This window comes from Typopeltis vanoorti, chromosome 17 (genome assembly GCF_054136105.1).
Source record: "Typopeltis vanoorti isolate ZY-2024b chromosome 17, IOZ_Tvanoo_1.0, whole genome shotgun sequence".
Classification (NCBI taxonomy): Eukaryota; Metazoa; Arthropoda; class Arachnida; order Uropygi; family Thelyphonidae; genus Typopeltis; species Typopeltis vanoorti.
The window spans coordinates 271964-295885 of record NC_143565.1 but is presented as its reverse complement, the minus strand read 5'-3'; the positions used below and the strand labels follow the sequence as shown (position 1 = coordinate 295885).

At 35.6% G+C, this 23922-nt stretch overlaps 1 protein-coding gene across 2 annotated transcripts in view; it reads left to right on the top strand.

Moving 5' to 3' along the window:
- LOC150097088 (leukocyte receptor cluster member 8 homolog) overlaps positions 1–21525 on the top strand; it is a 347020-nt gene extending 325495 nt beyond the window's left edge. For both annotated transcript variants that reach the window (XM_090407668.1, XM_090407667.1), the window contains exon 17: positions 19996–21525. In XM_090407668.1, coding sequence (XP_090263794.1) covers positions 19996–20155 — 160 coding nt within the window. In that variant the 3' untranslated portion in view covers positions 20156–21525. The remainder of the gene's footprint in view (positions 1–19995) is intronic.
- The last annotated feature ends 2397 nt before the right edge of the window (positions 21526–23922 follow it).

Below are 23922 nucleotides of genomic sequence, written 5' to 3'. Positions count from 1 at the left end.
GTGTGCCTACTCTCCAGCATACTGGCTATGAATTCTGCTCCCACTTGACCTGATGTGAATGTGTTCAGATAGTATATTTTCATTACTCGTTGTGAGACCACCACTACCCTACTTATTGAAGTTCTGAAGTAGCTTAAAAAAGTGCCATGTTTGGTCTATAGAGCAGGATTCATCGATTATATAACTCTTAGTTCAGTCACAGTAACATGTGCCAGGTTTTACAACCTTCCATGGATAGGACTGTCATAAAATAATAAAAATTCATTAAATTCCAACCTAAAGAAGTAAGCAATGGAATTATTTCTTCCCTTTCATATCATTCTGCAGTAATATGAACTCAATTCTGATTTCAGTTGGTCTAGCTCAAACCAGAATTCACTAAAGAAATTTTAGTGTACATCCTGAATATTCAATTCCATGTAGACAGGGCTCATGTTTTGGTCCTGAAAATAGTTTACATTTGAAATGAAAATGGAGAAATATATAGATTTCCATAAAGATGTCGAATTCCAAGATTTAATCCATGTCGTAGGTGATGAACTATGAGTCACAGGTTACAACTTCCTTTGATGATAAACAAGTATAGGAAGTTTTAAGTTACTTTAGTATTTCCTGTAGTTCTACTTTGGCTAAAATGGTTTTATTGGATAATTCTTCTGCTCTCTTGTAAATATGTTGAAACATGCACAGAGTCTTTTCACTTCTCCTCCACATTGATATGTATATCCTCTGTGAATCATATTACACAGAAATTTTTTTTTTCTTTGTTCATATCCCTCTATATAGCTGCCCTTTAAAACAGAAATCTTCAGGTTGTTAAATTCAGTGTTAACAGGTTTCTTCTTTCCTCTCAGCTTTCTGTCCATTCACTCTACTGACATAGGTTGAACAACTCTTTTGCATGAGATTGCTATTAAAATACATCAATCCTCAACTTACAACCACTCATACTTATAAAAAGCCTTATATTAACTTATATTACTTATATTAACACATTCACCTGAATACCATCTCACTTTTTGCAATCCATGCATCAGGGTTATTGCTGCCTTCAAGAATATTATTTAAGAAATACTTTTTCTCAGGCTATTGCTGCTACTAAGAGTGAGGAAACCCTTAAACTTTTGGAAAAAATATATCCTGCATTGTACATAAATTCAGGAATTGACAAGAGGTTGGAGACAAAATAGTGCTGCTAGCGAGAGTTGCAGATTGACAATGAAGATGTAGAATACTTGGTGGAAGTTGTGAAAGAAGAGCTCATAAATGAAGACCTTATAGAGCTAGAAACACAATGTTACAGAAGAAGATGAGAGACATGTAGGAGAATCAAATCCCCCCTCCCCCCTCCCCAAAAAAAAAAGAAGTTTACAGTAGCAGACACATTTGCTTCTGTTAATAAGGAAATTCGACTTTTTTGAGGAAATAAACCTCAACATACAGATTTAGCAAAATTAGACAATGCAAGCTGCAAATGCTTGCCATAGAGAAATTTATGCAGAAAAGAAAAAAATGCAAACTGGGAACACTAAGTTGGATGTTGTAATGTACAAAATTTAAAAGAAACCAACTCCGCTGTATTCCCTGAAGATAAGCCTAGACCTACCACAAGTTGGTGAACCATCCTCACAATGCTTTGTTGCATTTCCTGTATTTGAAGAATTTTTGTTGATAGCCTAATTTCCCCTGCCTCCTCCAGTGAATTGTTTCCAGTTCATTATTTATTATAATACAGCATGTATGTTATAATTTCTGCATTTTATTATTTCACTGTAAACAAAGAGAAAATCAGTTAAAATATAACAGATTTACAACACACTTTAGCATTCAAGCATGTTAATTGTTAACATATCTTTATGGGTCGTATAGCGATTTCCAGCTTGCATTTTGACTTACTTACGATGGAATCATCAGAACAGAACCCTGTTGTAAGTCAAGGACTGAATATATATATATATATATATATATATATATATATATATATATATATATATAAATTTAGCTGGCCTGGTTGGCTGAGTAGTTAACTTATCTCTTTAAAACTAACAGGCTGCTGTTCAAATCTTGCCATGAGCTTGGATGTAGGAGATTACCATCCAGCTTATTGGAGGCCCAAAGTAGCTTGAAAAATTTCTGTATTTAATTTCTAAAGCAGTTTCCAGATTGTTTATTTTAAATTTAAAAAAAGAATTAAAAACAAATCTTAGTCCACCCACGGTATTAGATGATGGATAGGATTACGTGTGTGTGTAAAAACATGAAATTGGAGTGCTTATGACAACCCTCTTTTCCTAGTCTCTTATCTTCCTAACAGTATTTTGAAGTTGTTGACATATGTAATTAAACACATAAAAGAGTAAAGATTATCTATGAATTCTTGTTTTCCTTTCATTTAAACTGTCTTTCTCTCTCTCTGCAGGTTGGTAATATGGATATTTCTGTTTGCTGCTAAGCATATGGAAAATAAATAGCTGCTTTATATGGTTGTAATGGCTATTAGCATACAGTAAATGTAAATTAATAATAATATTTTCATTGACTTATGAAAACTAAAACAACATAAGGATGAATTAAAAGAGACAAAAGTCTTTCAAAAAATACTTCACTTGAGGATTGTGTAATTATTAATTAGACAGTCTTCAAGTAATTACTAAGTTGGCTGAGTGTAATTACAGACTCAGTCTTACTGCAATTAAGCATGGAAAGGGAAAAAACTGACTCATTAAAAAGAGAGAGTAAATAGTTAAGGTTCATACATTAAAGTAGTGTTTAAGTAGGTTCAAAGTTGAAATGGTATATTTACAAAGTAATAAAGTAATCTGTAAATAGTCAGAGTCTGTTATAACTATCATGTGAAGAGATTAGTTTAAATGAAACATTGAAATATGAGAAATATTTTGATGAAACATTGAAACAAAGAGTAAAGAATATCTATGAATACTCCTGTGTTTACTCATGGCACAGCATTGTCATTGAGTTCATATTGAAGATTTTATAATTTCTATGTAAATGATACCAAACATGGAAAGATTATGGAAGCTTTTAGTTTAGTTTAGTGTATTTGAAGATTAAAGTATTACAGGCATATATGCCAGTGGTCATGTGATCTCCATGCTAAAAAATATCCTGCACTATTAGGTCAAATTCTTCAGAAGGCCACTGAATTTTTTTGCTGTAGAGGACATACTACTAAATAAGCAATATCTGTTTGTTCTAATAAAATGTAGAAAAGTACAAATATTGAACTTTACCGATATGAACTTATTTTAAATTAAAGATACCAAGAAATTATATACTTGGTTTAATCCTTTATCCAAGTGTAAGCAAACAAAGTTTGTGCCTAAAATATTTTCACGACTGGGGCAACTCATGGTAAAGGTGGTATGACTTCACATCACTTGCCTTAATAAATGAACTTATTTTTTCTTTAATATTTTGGAATGTTATTAATATGAAAGTAATCATTTTATTTTCATATTATAACTTCACACATTTTCACAGTTTCAAAAATACTTAAATACTAATTTTAATGAATGCATAAATCTTTCAGAATAAATAACTTGTTTCGTCATAATTGTAGACATTAAAACTAGATTTGAATTGTACAAGGAATAACTTGTATAACAATTGGCTAGCTTTACAATAGCAAGTTCTGCTTTCCAGAAGCAGTATGTAGAAAGTATTTTACCTTGGGTATAATAAATGTTAAAAATACCAAGCTATTTTAAAACCTGGTTTTACTCCATTTCCCAAGTAAGCAAACAGACAAACAAGTCAAGTTTGCATCTGCAAGTGTTGCAAGCTATGTGCAGGATCAGTTAGACTTGCAACACTTGCAGGCGCAAACTTGACTTGTTTGTCTGTTTGCTTACTTGGGAAATGGAGTAAAACCAGGTTTTAAAGAAGCAGTATGATATCACAATATTGGGATCCATGCACAGCGTGCCCATTAAGTAATGAAACAATTATTATATCAAAACAAAGAACTATATTTGGAATTGTCAATTACACAGATTCAAAATAATCCCCCTCCAATCCCACACAATGTTTGCATCCAACATGCAAGTGCTTGATGGCATGTTGGAAGTCCTGAATGGGAACCTCCTTCAGTGTCTGAGTCACACCACATTAGTTGTGCTCAGTATCTCTGAAGTGCTCCCCTTTCAAGGCACACTTCATCTTTGGGAAGAGGAAAAAGTCTGCTGTAGCAAATCTGACAAATAGGGGTGATGTTTGATCACACAGATCGACTTCGAAGCCAGAAAAAACTGCTTTGTCGTCAATGCACAGTGCATGGGCACATTGTTGTGCATCAGAAACCATTGGTTGTTGTAGAACAAATCTTTCCTGATATGTTGTTGCATCGTACAGATGTTGCATTACACCTAAATAATACTGACCATTCACTGTGGTATCTTCGGGAACAAATTAGCAGTGGATAATTCCAGCAGCATCGAAAGAAACAATGATGCATTGTCTTGACATTTGATTTTGCAACCTGACTTTCTTCTGCCAGGGAAGTGCATTCCCTGCCATTCTATGCTCTGGCATTTTGTTCCTGGATTATACTGAAAACACCAACTTTCATCACCGGTGACAATTCTTTGCAACACATCTTGATCAACTGCATGTATGAAATTTTGACAACATGCAACCTAGTGGTCTCTTTCTGTTTGTGTGGGAACGTTTACAGCACAAGCCTCAAACGAATCTATCTCGTTTTAAGATTAATTTGGCCATTTCCTTACCGACACCAAGCTGTACAGCGAGTAGCCTTAGTGGCTATTCACCTGTCATGGGCAACAATTTCCCTAACTTTCTCCACATTTTCATTTGTCCGTGCAGAAACTGGCCGTCCACACAGTGCGGTTCATCCTCCACGGTCTATCCCCCCTCTTTAAAATTGAAAACCAGTGGATCACCTGTGCAAGGCTCAGTTATTGCCGTAAACTTTTTTTTAAGGTCTTGGTACACTTCTGTAGCAGTTTTTTCTAATTTACAGTAAACTTTTGTCACAGCTCTTTGCTCCATGACGCAATTTCTCACACATTCTTACTTCAACAGTTGCCACACAAAAACTGCTGTATCACACAACTCAAAGGTTGCACCTGCAATTACAACACACTCTAGTGGTCAAAACCATAAACACATTTGTTACTTTTATTCAAAGGGCTGTCCTGTTAAAAAAAAAAAAAAAAAAAAAAAAAAATCCGCATTACTTAATGGGCACATTGTGTACTGAATTAATGTTTAGAACACATACATAGCATTTCCTGATATTTTCCTGCTAGGGATGTACTGTGTAGTATGATAGTATATAGTATTACATAATCAAGTTTATATTGTTATTAGCATCTTATCACCCACTCCCTCCCTCCTAAATTAATTTATGTAATACCCAGAATTGTTCAGATTGCATTGGCTTTCTAAGATAGTGATTCTTAACTAGAGGGCCTCAGCCCCCCTATGGGGCTGCAGAAAATTTATAAAACATTTCTAGTTTTTAAAATTTGAAAATCTCTTAAAATAATTATTGTTTGCTCTTTATTTTACTTGGTTTCAAACTTGTATCATTTTGTATTAGTAATCTGAATTATGCAGTTTAATGCAGTAGTTTCTTTTGTGGTGGCACCACAGGTCGACTTTTCGCTGCCAATCTTGACAATTGCCTACTCGACATGTGATTCTCTGAAGTTTTAAACAGTACTAGTACGAATGCCCTAGAGGGAAGGGCCACTACCCAGATGGTACACCGGTTGGCAACTCATATAGGTAAATATGACCTCTCTATTGCTTCTGCCTTAGTGTCACCACCTCTGGGTCTGCCTCCCATTAATGAGACCTCAATAAATCTCGAAACTCTGGGTAGTGGCCCTTCCCTCGATGCATAGCATTATACATGTCCGCAAGGACATGTCCTTTGCATGGTGGGAGATACTAAGACAAGGCATGATGAGAGCTTGGTCCACCTTTGCTCCGAGTTGCCAATAGTTGCACTATCTTGCTACAGTCCTGAAGATATTTTCAGGTGCAAACTTTGTTTGCTCACACTTGGATAAAGGATTAAACTAAATTTATTATAGTCTAACCAAGTGCAAAATAAACTTCCAACATCTTTCTGTAAATTCAGAGTAATCTAATAATAAGGTGGTACACTAGTTGGCAACTCATATAGATAAATATGACCTCTCTATTGCTTCTGCCTTAGTGTCACCACCTCTGGGTCTGCCTCCCACTGATGAGACCTCAATAAAGGTCGAAACTGGTCTGGATAGTGGCCCTTCCCTTAATGCATAGCATTATACATGTCCATTATACTATGCATGGTGGGAGATACTGAGACAAGGAATGATGAGAGCTTGGTCCACCTTTGCTCCGAGTTGCCAACAGTTGCACCACTTTGCTACAGTCCTGAAGATATTTTCAAGCGCAAACGTTGTTTGCTCACACTTGGATAAAGGATTAAACTAAATTTATTATGGTTTCTAATGTTTGATCAGTTGTTTTATTTCTAACTCAACTAACACACTCATTCTCCCCCACCATACCAGTTTTGTTTATTCTATTATCTATTTTGCCATCTTCACTAAATTCTCCTTCATTTAGGATTCAGGTGATGTTTTCCACATATTATTATCTGTTTTTCATAGTCTATCTTTTTATTGCTGATTTTCATCCCAAATTTCTAGTTGTAATTTAGTTAAGGAATGTTTACTGCATGTCAACACGGTGTAGCATAGAGGCAGGCTGCCTCACGGTGTGGCTTGATAAGGACGCTCATTCAGCCATATTGTGGTAGGCACTGTCCCTACATTAACAATTTCTGTTGAAACTTAGCAAGCAGAAAGAAGTTTTTCCAAGCAAACTGATTAAAAATTATTTGCGAACAGGAATAACCCAAGAAAGAAAGATTGGTTGGTATAGTACCTACATTGATTTGAGGTGGATATAGTTTATAATTTAAATTTAGAAGAGCTTACAAATAGCTTTATTGCACAATATCCCTGTAGAGCAAACATTTAATTAATATTATTATGTAATGGTTTTGCATCAATGTTTCGCTTGTAATAAAAAACAAAATAGCAATTGGAGATTTTCTTATATTTTTGTCTTATAATCCATCAGGGACGATATTTAATTGTTTGCTTCAGGGCACGATCTAATCTGGCAACAGTCCTGTTGACATGTATTGGATTTATTTAAGAATATAATGTTAACTGCATTAGCATCTCCAGTTTTTATCAAGTTTACTGCTACTTTTGTTCATAATGTGGCCCATGTAGTAGTCTGTATCCTTACACACTATTACATGTGTACATCAGACCATCTTCCTGTACCTCCTATGTTCTAACAGCTGAATTATACCATTTGCAGGCTATGGATTGCTCTTTATAATCTTCCATCTACACCTTATAACTGGATTTTGAACAGCTTTTCTCTTCGTACCTTATTATTATGCCTTTTCCAGATCTACAAACTAAAATTATTCATCTTTTGTTATATTCCCATGATTTCTTGGATAGTTATTTTAAAGTAAAAATCTGATCCAGATGACCTCCATTTGGCCTGATTCCAGCTTGTTTATCTCCCTCTTCTTGAGTATGCTTGTATAAATCTTCTCTGGAATATTAATAGAGAAATTTGTGTGTATTAAAATGTTGTCTCTATATTTGAAGATTTTTGGTTGAATATCACCTACTCCCAGTCTTTTGATAATTCATATTTCTAATGGTGTTTTCTATCTAATACACATTCATGTTTTTTTTTTTTTTTTTTTTTTTGCTATTATTCTACAGCTGCTTATCTTGTGTAGTAATTTTAACAGCAGAACTTTTTTAATGTAAGTCCCTCCCACATAAAGTTGTAAACTAATACATCAGTATTTGTGCTGTTTGGGCTAAGGGCTGGTGGGTTAATATCTAGTAGTGAAATTCATCTCCATGATCACATTGGATTCAAACCCAGAGTCTGTTGAGTGGAGAGTGGGCTAATAACTTTTGACATTATTTTTTACTTTCTGACTTAGCTTTCCATGAAGTTTTCATCTTTCTATCCATGAGAGCACAATCACTGCTTAGTTAGGTTAGTAACAACTGTTCTGACAGAATCTGTCAGATGAGTTGGATCAACTCTCCATTTCTTTCTATCCTCCCAAATTCTTTCTTCATGAACATTGTGCCACTTCAAGTTTCTCTTTTCTATATGTTCTCTCTTATCTGGTTTCTCCACCTTTTGTGGTCTTCTTCTTGGTATTCTTTCTAATTTCATTTTCATTAGATGTCTAAACCACATCAAACAAGAGTTTGTCATTTCTCCAACACTTTTTAGCCCTAAATTATTCCTTAATGTCCGCATTTCTTATTCTGTCTTTTTTTTTTTTTTTTTTTTGCCAACATTGTCCTTAAAACTTTGATTTACATTACATGTATTCTATTCATATCACTTTTTATTAGTCTCTGTGTCTCTGCTGTATAAGTCAAAATGGACAAAAAGTAACTTTCATCAATCTTGCACTTAAGTTGACTACTTACACTGTTAAAAAAAAAAAAAAAAGAGTTTGACTAGTGAAATCCTACCGATCTCCTTGTCTAAACTTCCATCCCTAGAAAGCATACTTACCAGATATTTGAAATTTTCAATACTCTTCAAATCTTGCCCATTGAGTCTATCACCATTAATGTTTACATTTCCATTACAATTTACAACCATGCTCTCACTCTTCTTGCTAATAACATGCAATCCATAGTTTGTTACTGTTCCTTTTGTCAAGATTTTTTGTAGTTCTTCTGAATGCGTCTAAATCACACCAGAATGACTAGAAAGGAAAGGAGAAACAGTGGTGTTTGCAGATTACTGAAAACACCCCTGTTTCTCCTTTCTATTCATTAGCCATATCTAAGACACTATTTGCAAATTGCTCTAAATTACCAAATTTAGTCTTCACACAGCTCTTAGACTTGCATATCATTTATCATGAGTATTTCTTCTTTTCCTATGCCTGACCTTTCCAGACTTTTTCTCATTGAACCCAATTAAAGGCTTCTTCCAAATTTGCAGTGTCTTTCCATCATTTCTCTTAGACCAAATTCGGATTAACAGTTGATTACCTTTTTCTAAAGCCACACTGCTCTTCTCCTAGACCTTCCTCTATTTGATCTCTTACCCTTCCATAAATCTTTTCACAGTGGCACAATAATGTTATTCCTCAATAATTACTACACTGCTCACTACTTTTTTATATTATTTTTATATTCTCTGTGGACACATGTGAATCACTCGCCTTTCAGTTTCCTCTTTTCTAGGACTGTCTCCTTACAAGCAGTTTCACTACGATATTCCTTTCTTTTCTTGATCATTGTTGTCTGAAACAAATCACCTTATAGCTATTATTTAGCATTATCCCACCTGTTTTTGGTAATTTTTGTCTCAGTACTGCCAGTTATGCTGTCATGGTACTTTTCTAATTCTTCTACTAGTTATTGGCTGGTACAATAAATATAGGCCTGTCTCCATTGATATTTCTAATGTTGACAAGCCTGTCATTCGTTGAGTTTGAGGTGGTGGTTGGTTTCGTTATCTAATATACCACTGCTCACCTTGTTTCATAACAGTGTGCCAAGTCCTTGTTTAATCAGACATCATTCCTATCCAGTATGACATTTGATACTGTTATGCCATCATGATTAGTTTCCTCATTTCTTACAGACTGTTGAGGTCTTATGTCAGTTGCCAAACTTTGAATTTTAAGTGATCATCATCAAATTCCTGCCATGTATCCTCAAGGGTTGTACAGGATATGATAATATTACATGAAAAATTTACATCATTACTAACTTCCTATCTACAATGTTCCTCCAAATACGTCTGTTACTTGTCAAGACTCCAGCATTATCAGATCTTATATATCTATCGTCAAAGGCACTTTGTACCATATTAATCCACATATATCTGGGTCATTTTCCTGCCATTCTGTTTAAGTGACTAATACCACCTGAGATTAACTCTGCTAACGCATTTCTGGATGTTGACAATGTCAGTTCTTTCCTAATATCCTTGTTTTTAATATGGTATTGCCATTGATGCCATCTGTTCGTGCCCCTAACTTCGTGCCCAGGACTCTCTGTTCGTGCCCAGGACTCTCATATCTGCAGTCTATAGTCTTTGGTCAAGTGTTTTACTTCTGACCCAGCTCTCAGATCCATAAGTTAAAACTGGTTTGAACACTGTCTTATATACAGCTAATTTAGAGTTCCGACTAATTTCTCTCTTATTTCATATGAATTTATTCAATTGACTTCCCACCATACCAGCTTTGCTGATTCTGTTGTCTATTTCCATATAATTACTCCAAACTTCAAGGATATCTTTTTCTCCAGTTTTCATGTCACCTTTATCATCTCTAATTCCTTTTACAACACTCTTTCCTCCATTTCTGAGCTGCTTCAACTCCAGAATATCTTGCTCTTGATATTTATTTTCCATGTTGTTGCCAAAGTCCTCCCATGACTTGTTTCGCTAGTTTTACACAGTGTTTGGCTTTCATACATGTGTCTCCGTATTCTTTAAGAGCACAAGCTGACTTATTTGCCAGGAATGTTTGATATGCTTTCTTCTTTTCTTTCACTGCCTCTTTAACTTCCTGTGTCCACCATGGAGTTCTAATTTTTCTATCCTTGCAGACAACTTCACCATGTGCCTCTCTGGCTGAATCAATCGATGTTTTCTTCAAGGTTTGCCACTTAATTTGCAAGGTTTGGTTCCTGTTCTCAAACACTGTGATTTTTTCTTCAATAATCTTTGTGTATTTTAGTCTATAATTCACATCTGAGAGCTGCTCAACTTTTATTTGCTTTAAAACTTTCTTAAATGTTCTGCTTTTCAAAATGAAATTCAATTTTATCATGCTCAAGACTAAATAGTTATCACTTCCAATTTCAAATCCTTTGTACACTGGTGTCCTGCACCAGGGAGAAAATATCACTATCAACAATAACATTGTCAATGAGACTTTCTTATTCCTTGCCTCTTCTCTCCATGTGAATTTGTACACATTTTTATGTTGGAACATGGTGTTAGTAATAACCAGTCCATATCCTGAGCAGAAATCCAACAGGTTTTTGCCATTATTATTAGCTTTGCTCTTTTGTTCAAATTTTCAAAAGATTGTATGTCTGACAATCATTTCCTACTCTGCTATTTAGGTCCTCAACAAGGACCAACTTTTCCTTTTTCATTGTGTCAGTTGCTTTCTCTAAAGCCTCAAAAAATTCCTCCTCTTCTACCTTAGTAGAACCTTCTGTGAGACCATAAGCACAAATAAGTCTCATTGTCCATTTCCCCATTCTCATATTTGCCCACATCACTCTTCTTGAGACCACCTGCCAAAGATTAGCCTCATATTTTGAATACTATGGCTACTACTTCTTTTCCTTGATTGTCATTGCCTGAATATAACATTTTGTATTTATTGCTCAGAAAGATCTCACCAGTTTTGTCTTTTTTGTTTTGGTCATCCCTATTATGTAGATCTGGTACTTATCCAATTCCTCAGCCAGCTCCATTTCTTTGGCATTCAGGCTTCTTATGTTGATAGTGTACTGATCTTGAACTCTGGTGATAATGAGTTGGAGTGGGTTTTAGGATTTGTTCCAGTAGCTGATTTTGTTCCAGTACTTTTTTGCTGTTTGCCCTGGTTTCCTGGCAAAAACAACAGGGGCTTGTTTAACCGGGTGACACCCCACCACGTTGAAATTCTGTTATGATGTATCATCATTTGATATTTTGGTTTAAGCCAATAAGAATACAGTTTGGTAGGCTAAATCCTAAACTGCCAGACCATCCTTATTCGTTCAGTATCCACGGTAGATATTTAACAGGGTGCACCACGAGAAGGTGGGTATTGGACATTCGGTGTGAAGCCCTGGATGCTTCTCTGCATTCCTTTAAAGGCTATGTGGAGGTCTCCTCTCAGTCAGTTGCCATGCTTTGAATTTTAAGTGATCCTATGAGTTTATTCATTTGTTATTATTTTATCTTTACTATTGTATTTTTAAAATAAATATATTGCTTTATATCCACAATAAACATATAACAATTTCAATATACATAGCCATTTGGCCATGTTTCTTAAATAAATGACAGTTTCAAATCATGGATTATGGAAGAATGCAACATGCTTGCATTCTTCCAGGTGGTGTATATCTCTCTTGTTTCCTGACACAGACAAATCTATAATCAGCTCCTCTTCCTTTGAAGAGGAGCTGATTATAGACACTATCAATTTAAAAAAAAAAAAATCAGCTAATGCCTTTTATTCCCCTATAAGGGGAATAAAAGGCAAAAGCTAAACCCTGTCTAGCTTTTGGAGACTGACTGGACAGTCAATCTCCACTAGTAGGCAATCAGGGATAGCTGCCTAAGACTATCACTAATTATAAGTGGCAACTGATGAAGAGACTGGCAAACATGTGCTGCCATCTCCTGGTACCTTACCCTCATAGGATATGTCATTGTTTGATATAATGTAGGTTCTACAGTAGATTTTCTTGAGTTTACAGAACGAAAATCCTGCTTGCCTGTGACAGATTGACTAACCCAGGAACTGGTCGAACAAAGGCTTAGAAAAAGTTCATCCAGTCATCAACTAGACTTGAACTTAAGTCTATCTTCAGGTAGCCTAGTACATAGAATGCAAACACCACTTCCGCTAAGCTACACAGACCTTCTTTGAAACTATATAAATCCTAAATCTGTCCAAACTTAGGTATCTAACATTTGGTGAGATGCTATCTAGAAGATGGAAATTCATTTAACAGATGCTCTCTCTCTCTCGCAAAAACTCACTGTGGTCACTTTGTTGATCTGTTTGTCTTATGCCGTTTCTCTGGGTATTTTCATTAACATTACTCCACTGAACTGGCAATTTTTCCTAAACTTTACGTAAAATTACAAGCAGCTTCTGGTCAACGTCCTATACATCTTCATAGTTTGTGAGCCAACTTCTCATCCTTCTCTTTCATTTCATCTACCCATGTTTTGGAATAACCTTCAGCTCTTTGAGAAACATATGAGCAGGTTTCTTTTCTTTTCCTTAACCACTTATCCTTTCCTGGCATTTTGTGTTACATGTTAGGAATTTGATTATGTTGATGATATGTGTCATCAGTGGAACAAGTTAAGGAGAAAGAAATATATTAATGTTTTAATGAAAAGATGGTTCACTAGATTTGAACTCAGCAGCTGCTCATATTCTTTGATTTTTTGAAGTCAAGGGATGATATGGCCAGTTTGGTATTAGTTAACTGTAATTTTTCCCCTTCTAAACATCTAGCACTTTCAGTGAGTACTTTATATGCCCTCCTTAGTGCATTTGGAAGAATGGTGAGATATTACACTCTTCAGTTGGAAATTTCTTTAGTTTGATTCTCATTATGATGAGAATAATCTTTATTTGGTTTTTTCTGTTGTAGGTGAGTTGCAGAGTTGATCTCATGCAGAGATCAACTCTTGCAGGGATCCTTTTTTTTTTTTTCAGAAACTTTGGCTTTTCATACCCCATATAAGCACATCAGCTAGAGATAATATTCAATTTACAGGCAAAAGTTATATTACATTACATTGTATTAGTTTCATATGATGGTACCACAACTGCTCGTCTGGGCCTCATGTCCATCGTATCATTGTACACTAGATAATTAAAAATAACTGAAGATTTTGGAAAGATAAAGTTGCCCATTGGCCTGACAAGGGTCAGAAGGCTCAGCTGTTGAACATGTGGAAATTTTCTTCACCATAATTAGACATATTTCTGATTTATATAGTGTTAACTGTATATATGGGTAGTGTCTTGAGTGGGAAAGGACACCTAGATTTTTGTAGGCTGAGGTGTGTTTTTGCTGGAAAGGCTAGTGTAAGTCAGTCTAAGAAGATAACTGTGATTTTATTTGAAGATCTGGGCATTAATAAAGGTAAAAAGAACAGAAGCAAAATTTGTTTTGCAAGAAATAGGAGAGGAATGCATTCTGGTAGGGTTAATGTTCACAAAGTAATACCCTCTCCTCCTCAAAGAATGGCCATCTGAATTTAAATATGGAAGCAATGCTTGTAGAAGAGTAGAATGGTAGAGAAATAGTAGAAGGGCACACTTTAAGGTAACAATTTGATGAAAATGCCACACCATTAAGGTAGAACACCTGATGCCTGAGCTATTTGATATTCTTCTAATATGACGAAAGATCGGAGGAAGCATGGAGTGGGCTGTTTTTGGCATTGTGAAAGATATGTTGTGATCATTTATGCAGGCATTGGAGGAGAAAGGTGATGTTGAGAGGTTGAAGAACCATGGCTGAATATTCAAATAGATAGAGGATTTTTCTGTGGAATATGGATTGAAGTATTTCTGTAATTCATGTATATTAGGTATCCTGAAATCATACTGTTGAAAAACACAAGACTGATACTCTGTGATGGGTGCTCTGTAGTAGAAGAAACTCAAATGTGGTTGTGAGTGGTCTGAATTACCAAGAGAGAAAAAGTCCAATACACTGCCTGGAAAAAGTCGGTGACATTGTGTAGAAACAACAGAGTAGATGAAAAAATGGGACCCTTTGGAACTAATGCCCATGCATTAGTTCCAAAGTTGAGGATGAAGATCCACCTACGATCAAATATAATGTGCAACTAAAAAGGGTACTAACAACTCATTTCTTAGTCACAATATTCTGGGAGTTTATTTTTATAGAACTTTGTGCATTGAAATGCTGTCAATGACTTAGATAGCAGGTATCAGATTTTTCCATGCTATTTATCCAAAAGTGGGTGACAATTAAAAATATCCTCCATTCAGTAATAGTGGTGGAATCTGTATTGGCAGTTGTTTATTAATTGAGAGGTTTGTAGAAGTTGATCGACAATTATCGTTTTCTTAGTTTAAAAAGAAATACACCAAATTGCTATGCTCTTAGAAATATGATGAATGTGCACAATTTCCAAGCTACAGGATAAATATAATAGTGGAGTGAAAGAGGATAAAAATGCAACATGGAGGTGACTCTGGAATACAGACTTGTACAACAATCAGAAATGCATTTAGGACTAGATCCTTTTGGCATCCAGTTTGAATAATATTCTTCTGATTTCATTATTGAGAAAAATCAAATGGGACATTGATTCCATGGAGACCTTGATAATAATTGATCAACAGTACATGAGATCAGCAATACAAGAATTTCGTAGGGTTCAAAGCTAGGATATTAGATCTTTTTTTGTTGGTCACAGCACAATAGAATCATCAGAGTGCAAAAGAGGTGAAAGTAAGGTTGGACTAAAGTTAAGGCCAATGGCTTTGGAAGGGGACTAGAAAACATGACTTCCATTTTCAGCCACTAGATCAAATCCCACTGTGAGCTTGGATGTCTTGTGAATGCCAAAGAGAATAAGGAAAAACTGAAATTGGCAATAATTGAAGCTGAAAAAAAATATGACTGTTAGGAAAACTAGTTGTGATTTTGCTGATTAGAGATGGAATAAACATTATTGAGGATTTGATAGGGGTTTTCCTTTTTTGACATGTAATCTGTTTCTTTTTGATTGACTTCGTGGTTGCTGTTTAAGGTGAGTTGAAATTAGAAAGGACACAAATTATACAATAATACATTCTTTACTAAATTCTTGGCATAATCCCTCCTGCATACCATTAATTAGACTCCCCCCATACATGCTTGACATTAACTGATCTGGAAACCTTCTAAAGCATCCCCCATTAGATTTAGTCTAGTATGCTATCTATTAGCCAACCAGTATGTCTAATAACCATTTTAATAAGAAATGTTAAGTCTCTCCATGATGCCTGATGTAATGAAAACATTAGTCATATTTCATGCTGGAAGGAATGGAAAAAAGGTAAACTAGGTCTATGCTCTGAAGTCTAAACATGATTTTTGGCTATTTCACACTTTAGTAATTGAAGTGGTAGTAGCATTTCACCACAGACAGGTTCTGACTTTCCTCTGAGGAGTGTCAGCACCACCTCTCAATCTGTACATATATTAGTCTAGATAATTTCCTTAAGTCTGTTAGTTTAATGCCTGTTAATTGGTAAAGGGTATGTACACTGTCTGGAAAGAAGTCAGTGGACACCATAGTGTGAGGAACAAAAAGCCAAGTTGTCCACCTTAATAAAATATAGGACCTCCTTTCACTGGATGACTGCAGCAATCCTACAGGGAATTTTGGACTATTCTTCCTGTAGGCATGTAACGAAGTCCTGAATGTTGTGGGACAGATTTTCCATGCCCACACCTGACGCTCCAGTTCATTCCACACATGTTCAGTAGGGTTGAAATCAGGGCACTGTGACAGTCAGTCAAGTGTGTTGTCATTCATGTGCACAAATCGTGCAGTTACAACAGAAGCGTTATGACATGGTGCATTGTCTTGCTGAAAGAGACAATGGTCATTTCCATAGAAACACCACAAAGTAGAAAGCATTGTATTGTCCAGAATGTTCAGATGCCTCTTGGAGTTCAGTATTCGTGGCACCACAAACAGGTTTCAGGCCAAATGAGGAAAAACAAACCATGCCATCACACCGCCACCTCCAAATTTCATAGTTGGGGTTATGCACTTTGGTAAGAGATGCCCACTGGGCATCCACCACACCCATACCATCCATCTGCTCGGCAGAAGGTGTAGCATGATTTGTCTCTCCATAATACAGCTTTCCAAGCTTCCATGTCCCACTGTACACACACTTTATACCACTGAAGACAACGTTGCATATTGGTTTGGGTAATATGAGGCTTGTATATTGTCATCCTACCATGGATCCCCATCTTGTGAGCCTTGGTTCTGAATGTTTTTGTGCAGATTACAGATTCGTGTTCCAGTCTGCCCAGAACTCCACATTCAGCATGTGGGCTGATGAATGGTGGTTTTACATATTATCCTTCATAGCACCCTATGGTTTGGTTCAGTAAGTGTGGTGGGTCTTCCACTGCAGGTGGCACTTTCAGTTGACCCCCTGTGCTTTCATCTCGGTCTAGTATCATTGATTGTTGACCTTATATGATCTAGTTTGCTGAACAGATAGGCCTGAAACATGGCATCCTATTACAATGCCTGTTTTAACCTCCATCAGTTCCTTTCTTGCACTGTTTCACCCAGACACAGTTGCACTGACTTGGGAGCATCATATTCGTCCAATTTATACCAGCTAGAAACATGAGACTCATTACATGGCACAATGCACCTTGTCCATGGATGGGGGGGGGGGGGGTTGAATTCTTTCTAAACAGTGTGTGTATATCCAGGGCTACTAAAAGGCTCACCAGTATGAAGATGTAGGTTAAAGGATTTGATTACTTCAAAATCACCAGGCTTTAACAAAGTTTAGTATACTCCACTTTCTGATGGACAGAACATCAGTCCCATTAGCTGCCAGGTTTAGTCTTAAATAGTACAATCATGCAGTCTGCCTTGGCCATCTCAAGATGAATTTTTTCATACTGGTTTTCATACTGGAATGCTTTCAGAAGAATGTTATACAATGATCTCTGAGTTATCTGACCTTCCATTAACCAACCCTTGAATGGATTTGTATGTCAACTGACTTCTAGTACAGCACCATGTAATTATACTTTGGATTGACTGAAAAACTGTGATCGGAAATTGAAGGATTATAGTTCTGTCTTTAAAATTGGAAGCTATTTTAAATATTACTATACACCCTCTGTCCAAAAAGAAATCAAACTTTTGACAGAAAATAAAACACAGGCCAACTATAATTATTCAAATCATTTATTTTAATCAGTATACTCTCTCTCAGCTTTGATACAGCGTTTGGTACAGTCAATTAATTCATTAAATGTGTTTTTTATATCTGTTTTTGGGACACTGTTTAGGGTCGTGGTTACTGCCGCTTGAACGTTTTCAATGGTGTCGTATCACTTTCATCGGCAAATGAAGTCGGGGAATAGAAAGAAGTCACAGAGTGCTAAATCAGGTGAATACGGTGAGTGAACCAACACACAAACTTGGTTTTTGCTCAAAAACTTTCTCACAATGTTCGAACGATGAGATGGTGCAAAAGTGACCAGCTGCCTGCATCATGATATTCATGCTGTATGCAACGAATTCTCGCTATCAATTGCTTCAAAACTTCGAGATAAAACTCGCCATTTGGCCAGGCGGAATGAATTCTTTGTGGTTAATGCCCTTGGAATCATAGAAACAAATCAGCATTATCTTTACTTTTGACTTCTCCAAGTGATTTTTTTCGGATGCCCCTCTTCTGGTGGTGTCTCCACTCCGCACTCTGGTGCTCTGTTTCAGGCTCATACTCAAAACACCACGTTTCATCACCAGTAACGATCGTTTCAAGGAAGTTCGAGTCTTTACGAATGGTTTTAATGAGGTCCTTGCAGTGTTCAATTCGATACATTTTTTGGCCGTCGGTCAACTTGTGGGGAACAAATCACAAATTCAATCTACGAAGGCCCAAACTCTCGGTCAAAATGTATGCAATACAATATTTTGGAATCCCCAATTCATCTTCAATCAATCTCATGGACGATTTCGGGTTTTCTCTGATGAAATCACACACTTTTTGGATGTTAGCTTCGCTCAGTCTAGTTTTTGAACGGCCTTGCTTTTCGTTGACCTCAAGCGTCTCATGACCACTTTGAAATCACTTAAACTACTCGTAAACTTGAGTATGCTTTTTGAAGCATTTGATGTGTTTCGGTAAAACGTTTACCAAGTTTAACACAAAAGTCAATCGCAGCTCTGTTTGAAACTCATTTTCCGACTGTTCATCAAAACACACTGTCACTCTTGGCACTATAACTCGACTTCTAATGAAACAAATGTCATAAACAGTTGACACAACACTAGTGAAGGTTGCCGCTTTCAACAACAAAAAGATACAACAGGTGACACCACTAGTTTCTTCTATTTTTGAAAAGTTTGGTTTCTTTTTGGACAGAGGGTGTATGTTGTAAATTGTCACACTGTAATCAAAGAATAAATCTCAAATTATTAAACATACTGGAATAGCTGCTGCATAAATACACAGTAATTTGGGTTTTGTTGATATTTAGTGTGAATTTTGTTTAGTTCTATGGCAAGGGACTTTCAGTGGCAGTCAGAAGTGGGAGATGTAAGATGGACAATCAGATGTGTTTTCAAATGAGTGCTGCTATGAGATTGGTTGCAGTTTTATGGAAATGAAAAATGGAGATTATCATTGGAAGAACTATCACATGAGCCAATGACCAACCAACTAAAATCAGGCATTGGTTAAGTGGCTTTATTTTAAGTGTGTGTGCACAAGCACACAACTCTGATCTTGTTTCTATTGACCTTACACAGATCTCATAGTTTACTGGTTCAGTGATTCACAATTTATAACCTTATTAGGAAACTTAGAATTGGTTCAGTTTGCTGCACTGTTTAAAAAGTGCAGTATCACTGTGGCTTTATTGATTGTAACAACTTGCAACTGTCACTACATGGTAACATATAATTTTTTTTTCATTTTTCATAATTAGATAAGTTGTCTAAATTAAATTAAATTTAAATGGTCTGCCAACATTTTTGATAAGATGCCAAAATTTCCTTAAAATCCATGCTCTTTTAAATGTTCTGCTCAAGATAACCCAGTTTTTGTTGGTAACAAGTAGTCATATTTGTTTGATTTAATGGTGTGCATAATTTTTTTTTCTCCATTCTATTTGCCATATTGAACACTAAAGATTATTATAAATTAACTTGAACAAAGTGCATTTCATAAATGTTGATCAAGATTAAATTAATGGGAGCACTCCTAAAAGGTCAGTGAATTAATTTTAGTGCTGTGTTCTGTATTGTGTAATAATTATAGTTAGATGATTGCCTGTGGATCACTTTGTGTAATAAGGTAAGTTTTGTTGTTTTCTGCCCCTTGAGTGTTTCATTCTATTTGCTATGTACTAATGCTTTATGTCCCATTTTCTGTAGATATCGTCCAACGTTACCTGTAACATTTGTTCAGAGTGAGTTAGCCTTCCCGTGTACTGAGGACTGCCTGAACTTCCTGGGGCAGTTCCAGATTGTATTTGGGGACAAGGAGCAGACTAAGATCAACTGTAAAGAGTCTATGCCAACAGTTATCTCCTAAATTTTTCATTATCGTGGCATAATTAAAACCTTTTGAGCTAAATAAGCAAATGAAGGTCTCATCTCTCTTCATCCATATCATTTCTTCATTTTTCTTGCTGTCAATTTTATATAAATTTACGTCAACTTTTTTTCTGTAATTTTCTTAAATTCATCACTTCCAATAGTCATTGAATGGGATGTTGGCCTTCAGGAATATTTATTTAATTTTTATTTTTTAATTTCCTCAAAATTATTATTTTTCTATTTTAGCATTCTGTGAGTGTTATACAAATTTATGTGATGTCTGATAAATATGAACTATATCTACCATGCCTGAATATGTATACTGCAAATAATGAACTTAAACATTGGTATAATTGACCTCTGTCTTTTTCAGTCTCTTTCCCTCCCCTTCTCACTTTTCCTCCCCTTCTCTTCCATCTTTCTGTCTCTCCATCTAAGTTAAATTAATAGTTACCTAAGATGAAGTTAAATATCTCCAAAGTGCCTTTTATAAAAATGCAAAAACATCCAGGGAAAAAAATATTTCAGAAGAATGGATTTGCAAGTTATCATCATCATATGGAATAAGCAAGAAATCATTTTTAATGAACTGGAAGCCTTATTTCTACTTCATAATCAAGTGCTCCTCTAACAAGGATCGACATCCCTTGCAAAGTATTGGTAAAGGATGCCATTACAGTCTTCAAGAAATTCAAGCCAACAGATGGATGGATAGAGCCTTGTAGTGTTTCTTTTTTCTTGTCACTATTTTACCATTTTTTTCTTTTTTCTCTCCCTTTTGGTTACACTACTTATCTCATTAGTTTTAATACCATAATTGGATTTCTAGGGGTTACAATTTGCATTTGGCATGATCTGTAGATTATTATGTTATGCCGGGGGGGGAAATTCAGTTATTAATCATTAGCAAGATTTCTTAGCAGATATAGGAAGAGTAAAAAAGAAAACGCCACTGAATCCTGCATATTGTTGGTCTTCAAGTATTTCCAGCAGATGTTGAAATGTGAATGGTTCCAACGTGACTTAATCAGCTGTTTGTACTTAAAAATTTTAATGATATCCATAATGATTGTATATAGTAATTTTTATGTTTTAATCAGCTTCTGTGTTTAGTTTATCTTGTAAATCTGTTATTCAATGAACAGTTATTGTTTCAGTGACAGAAAATTGTGTAACACTTAAAGTGCTAATGTTTTTCTTGAAAGAAAAAGTATATATCTATATATAAATATTCTGATATATAGATATATATATGTGTGAGATATAGTGAGTGTGGGTGGGTGGGGATGTGCATATATATGTAATATAGAGACTGTGTGTATATATTATACATATGTATATAAAACATTGTTTCGAATTTTGCAAACTGGAAGTGACTACATTGTAAAAAAAAGAAAAACTAAATAAAATATTTTATGTCTGTGTGTGTTATTGTGTTACTAACATGCACTAAAACATTCAACAATTATTGATAATATTTTAATATCTTTTCTGTTGTGTTACACATGTATGCATGACATGATATAAACTTTTAGAAAAAACAAATACCAAATATTCTAAAAGCTATCATAAGTATATATGAAAATCAAATACAAATAACATTCAATTATGAACTATTGTAAAAGGGAGGGGGGGGGGTATTTTCTGTTTCCTTTTCATATATATATATATATATATATATATATATATCCAGGTGATGCTGCGACAGTGTAATATATCGTCACTTAATTTTATACATTCCCCTTTTTATACTCTAGATTCCTACCTTCTGTATTCTATACTGCTTCTACCCGAGAGCAATGGAAATATTTATTTAGATTTTATGACTGTGCCATCCATGCCTCGATATGGTGCAAGAAATATAGTACTTCCAGTAGGTTATTAAATCTTTCGCAACAAAATCTCTTTATCATTCCCAAGTTATCAATTTGCTTTGTAGTCCTTACCCTTTTCTCACTTACTATTTATATTTTAAATTTAAATGAGATAGCCAAAGATTATGGAATGATAATATCAACAGAAAAATCAAAAGTTATGTCCTTTACAGGACAAGATCTAGTAAGAACTACAATAGTAATAGATAACAAGATTTTAGAACAGGTGAATTCATTTAGGGATAGAGTGTACCATGGAATTTGAAAAAAATTAAAATTAATTAAATTTTATTTTAATTATTGGTGGAAAGAGGAGAAAATAGTTCCACTGCATAAAGGAAGTTCCAAGACTGCTGTTGCAAATTATTGACCGATCAGCATATCAGGAGTCAAGGTTTTGGAGAAAGTAGTCAAGAGAAAAATACAAGAATGGATAGATGAAAATGGGATCCAGTAAGAACTACAATAGTAATAGATAACAAGATTTTAGAACAGGTGAATTCATTTAAGGATAGAGTGTACCATGGAATTTGAAAAAAATTAAAATTAATTAAATTTTATTTTAATTATTGGTGGAAAGAGGAGAAAATAGTTCCACTGCATAAAGGAAGTTCCAAGACTGCTGTTGCAAATTATTGACCGATCAGCATATCAGGAGTCAAGGTTTTGGAGAAAGTAGTCAAGAGAAAAATACAAGAATGGATAGATGAAAATGGGATACTGTATGGGGGACAGCATGGTTTTGTGAAGGATAGATCATGCCTCAGTAACTTGTGTTTTATAACACAGTGATACTGCTGGACCTTGCTAAGGCCTTTGACAGGATACCACATGGTATTCTAATCAGTAAACTGTAGCATATGGGGATGGATATAGAGTTGGTGAGATGGATGGGGGGGGATATCAGAGAGTAGTTTATTCAGGAGTAGAGTCCAAAAAACAGCCTGTGACTAGTGGTGTGCTGCAGGGTTCTGTTCTTGGACCACTATTTAATTTGTTCATTAACAATATAGGAAAGGATCTGAGAGGAACTGTTCATTTGTTTGCTGATGATGCAAAGTTGGGTAGAGCAATAGTGAATGCACATGATGTCAAAATTTTGCAGGATGATTTGCATAGAGGACTGGGCTAAGGAGAATGGATGTCAATTTAATGTGGCAAAGTGTAAGGTTATGCATTTTGGGGTGAAAAGATTAGCAGCAGTATACCACATTGGTGGAACTGTACTCCAGAAGATTGACGAGGCCAGGGATTTGGGAGTGTTGGTGGATAGGGAGTTGAAGTTTAGGGGGCACATTGCAAAAGTGGCTAAATCACTTGGTTTACTGAAGAATACTTTGAAGTGCAGAGACAAGCAAGTTATTGTTCCTCTGTATCGAGCCTTGATAAGACTCCATCTTGACTACTGTGCCCAGATCTGGGTGCCAGGGTTTCTTCTTGATGGGGAGGAGGTGGAGAGGATCCAGAAGCGAGTGACCAAGATGATAGCAGGTCTGTGGAATGAACCTTATGAGAACAGGTTGAAGATTTGTGGGTTGCAGAAATTAGTTGATAGGCAGAAAAGGGGTGATATGATTGAGACATTCAAATTACTGAAGGGTTTCTATAGGATTAATCAGGATATTTTTCAGAACATGACTGGTGGTGGGAAGACTGGGGACCATCCATGGAAATTGGGCAAGAGTGTGGTTAGCAAGGGTGTTTAGAACTAGGATTTTACTTAGAGAGTGGTGAATGAGTGGAATAAGCTGCCAGAGTCTGTTGTGGATGGATGTTGAATAGTTGTTCTTGACTTGATGTTTAGGGCCTCCCTCGATGAGTCTAAGGACTCCTTGGAGTTGCTTGTAATAATAATTATAATTATTAATTATATAAAAATTTAAAAAAA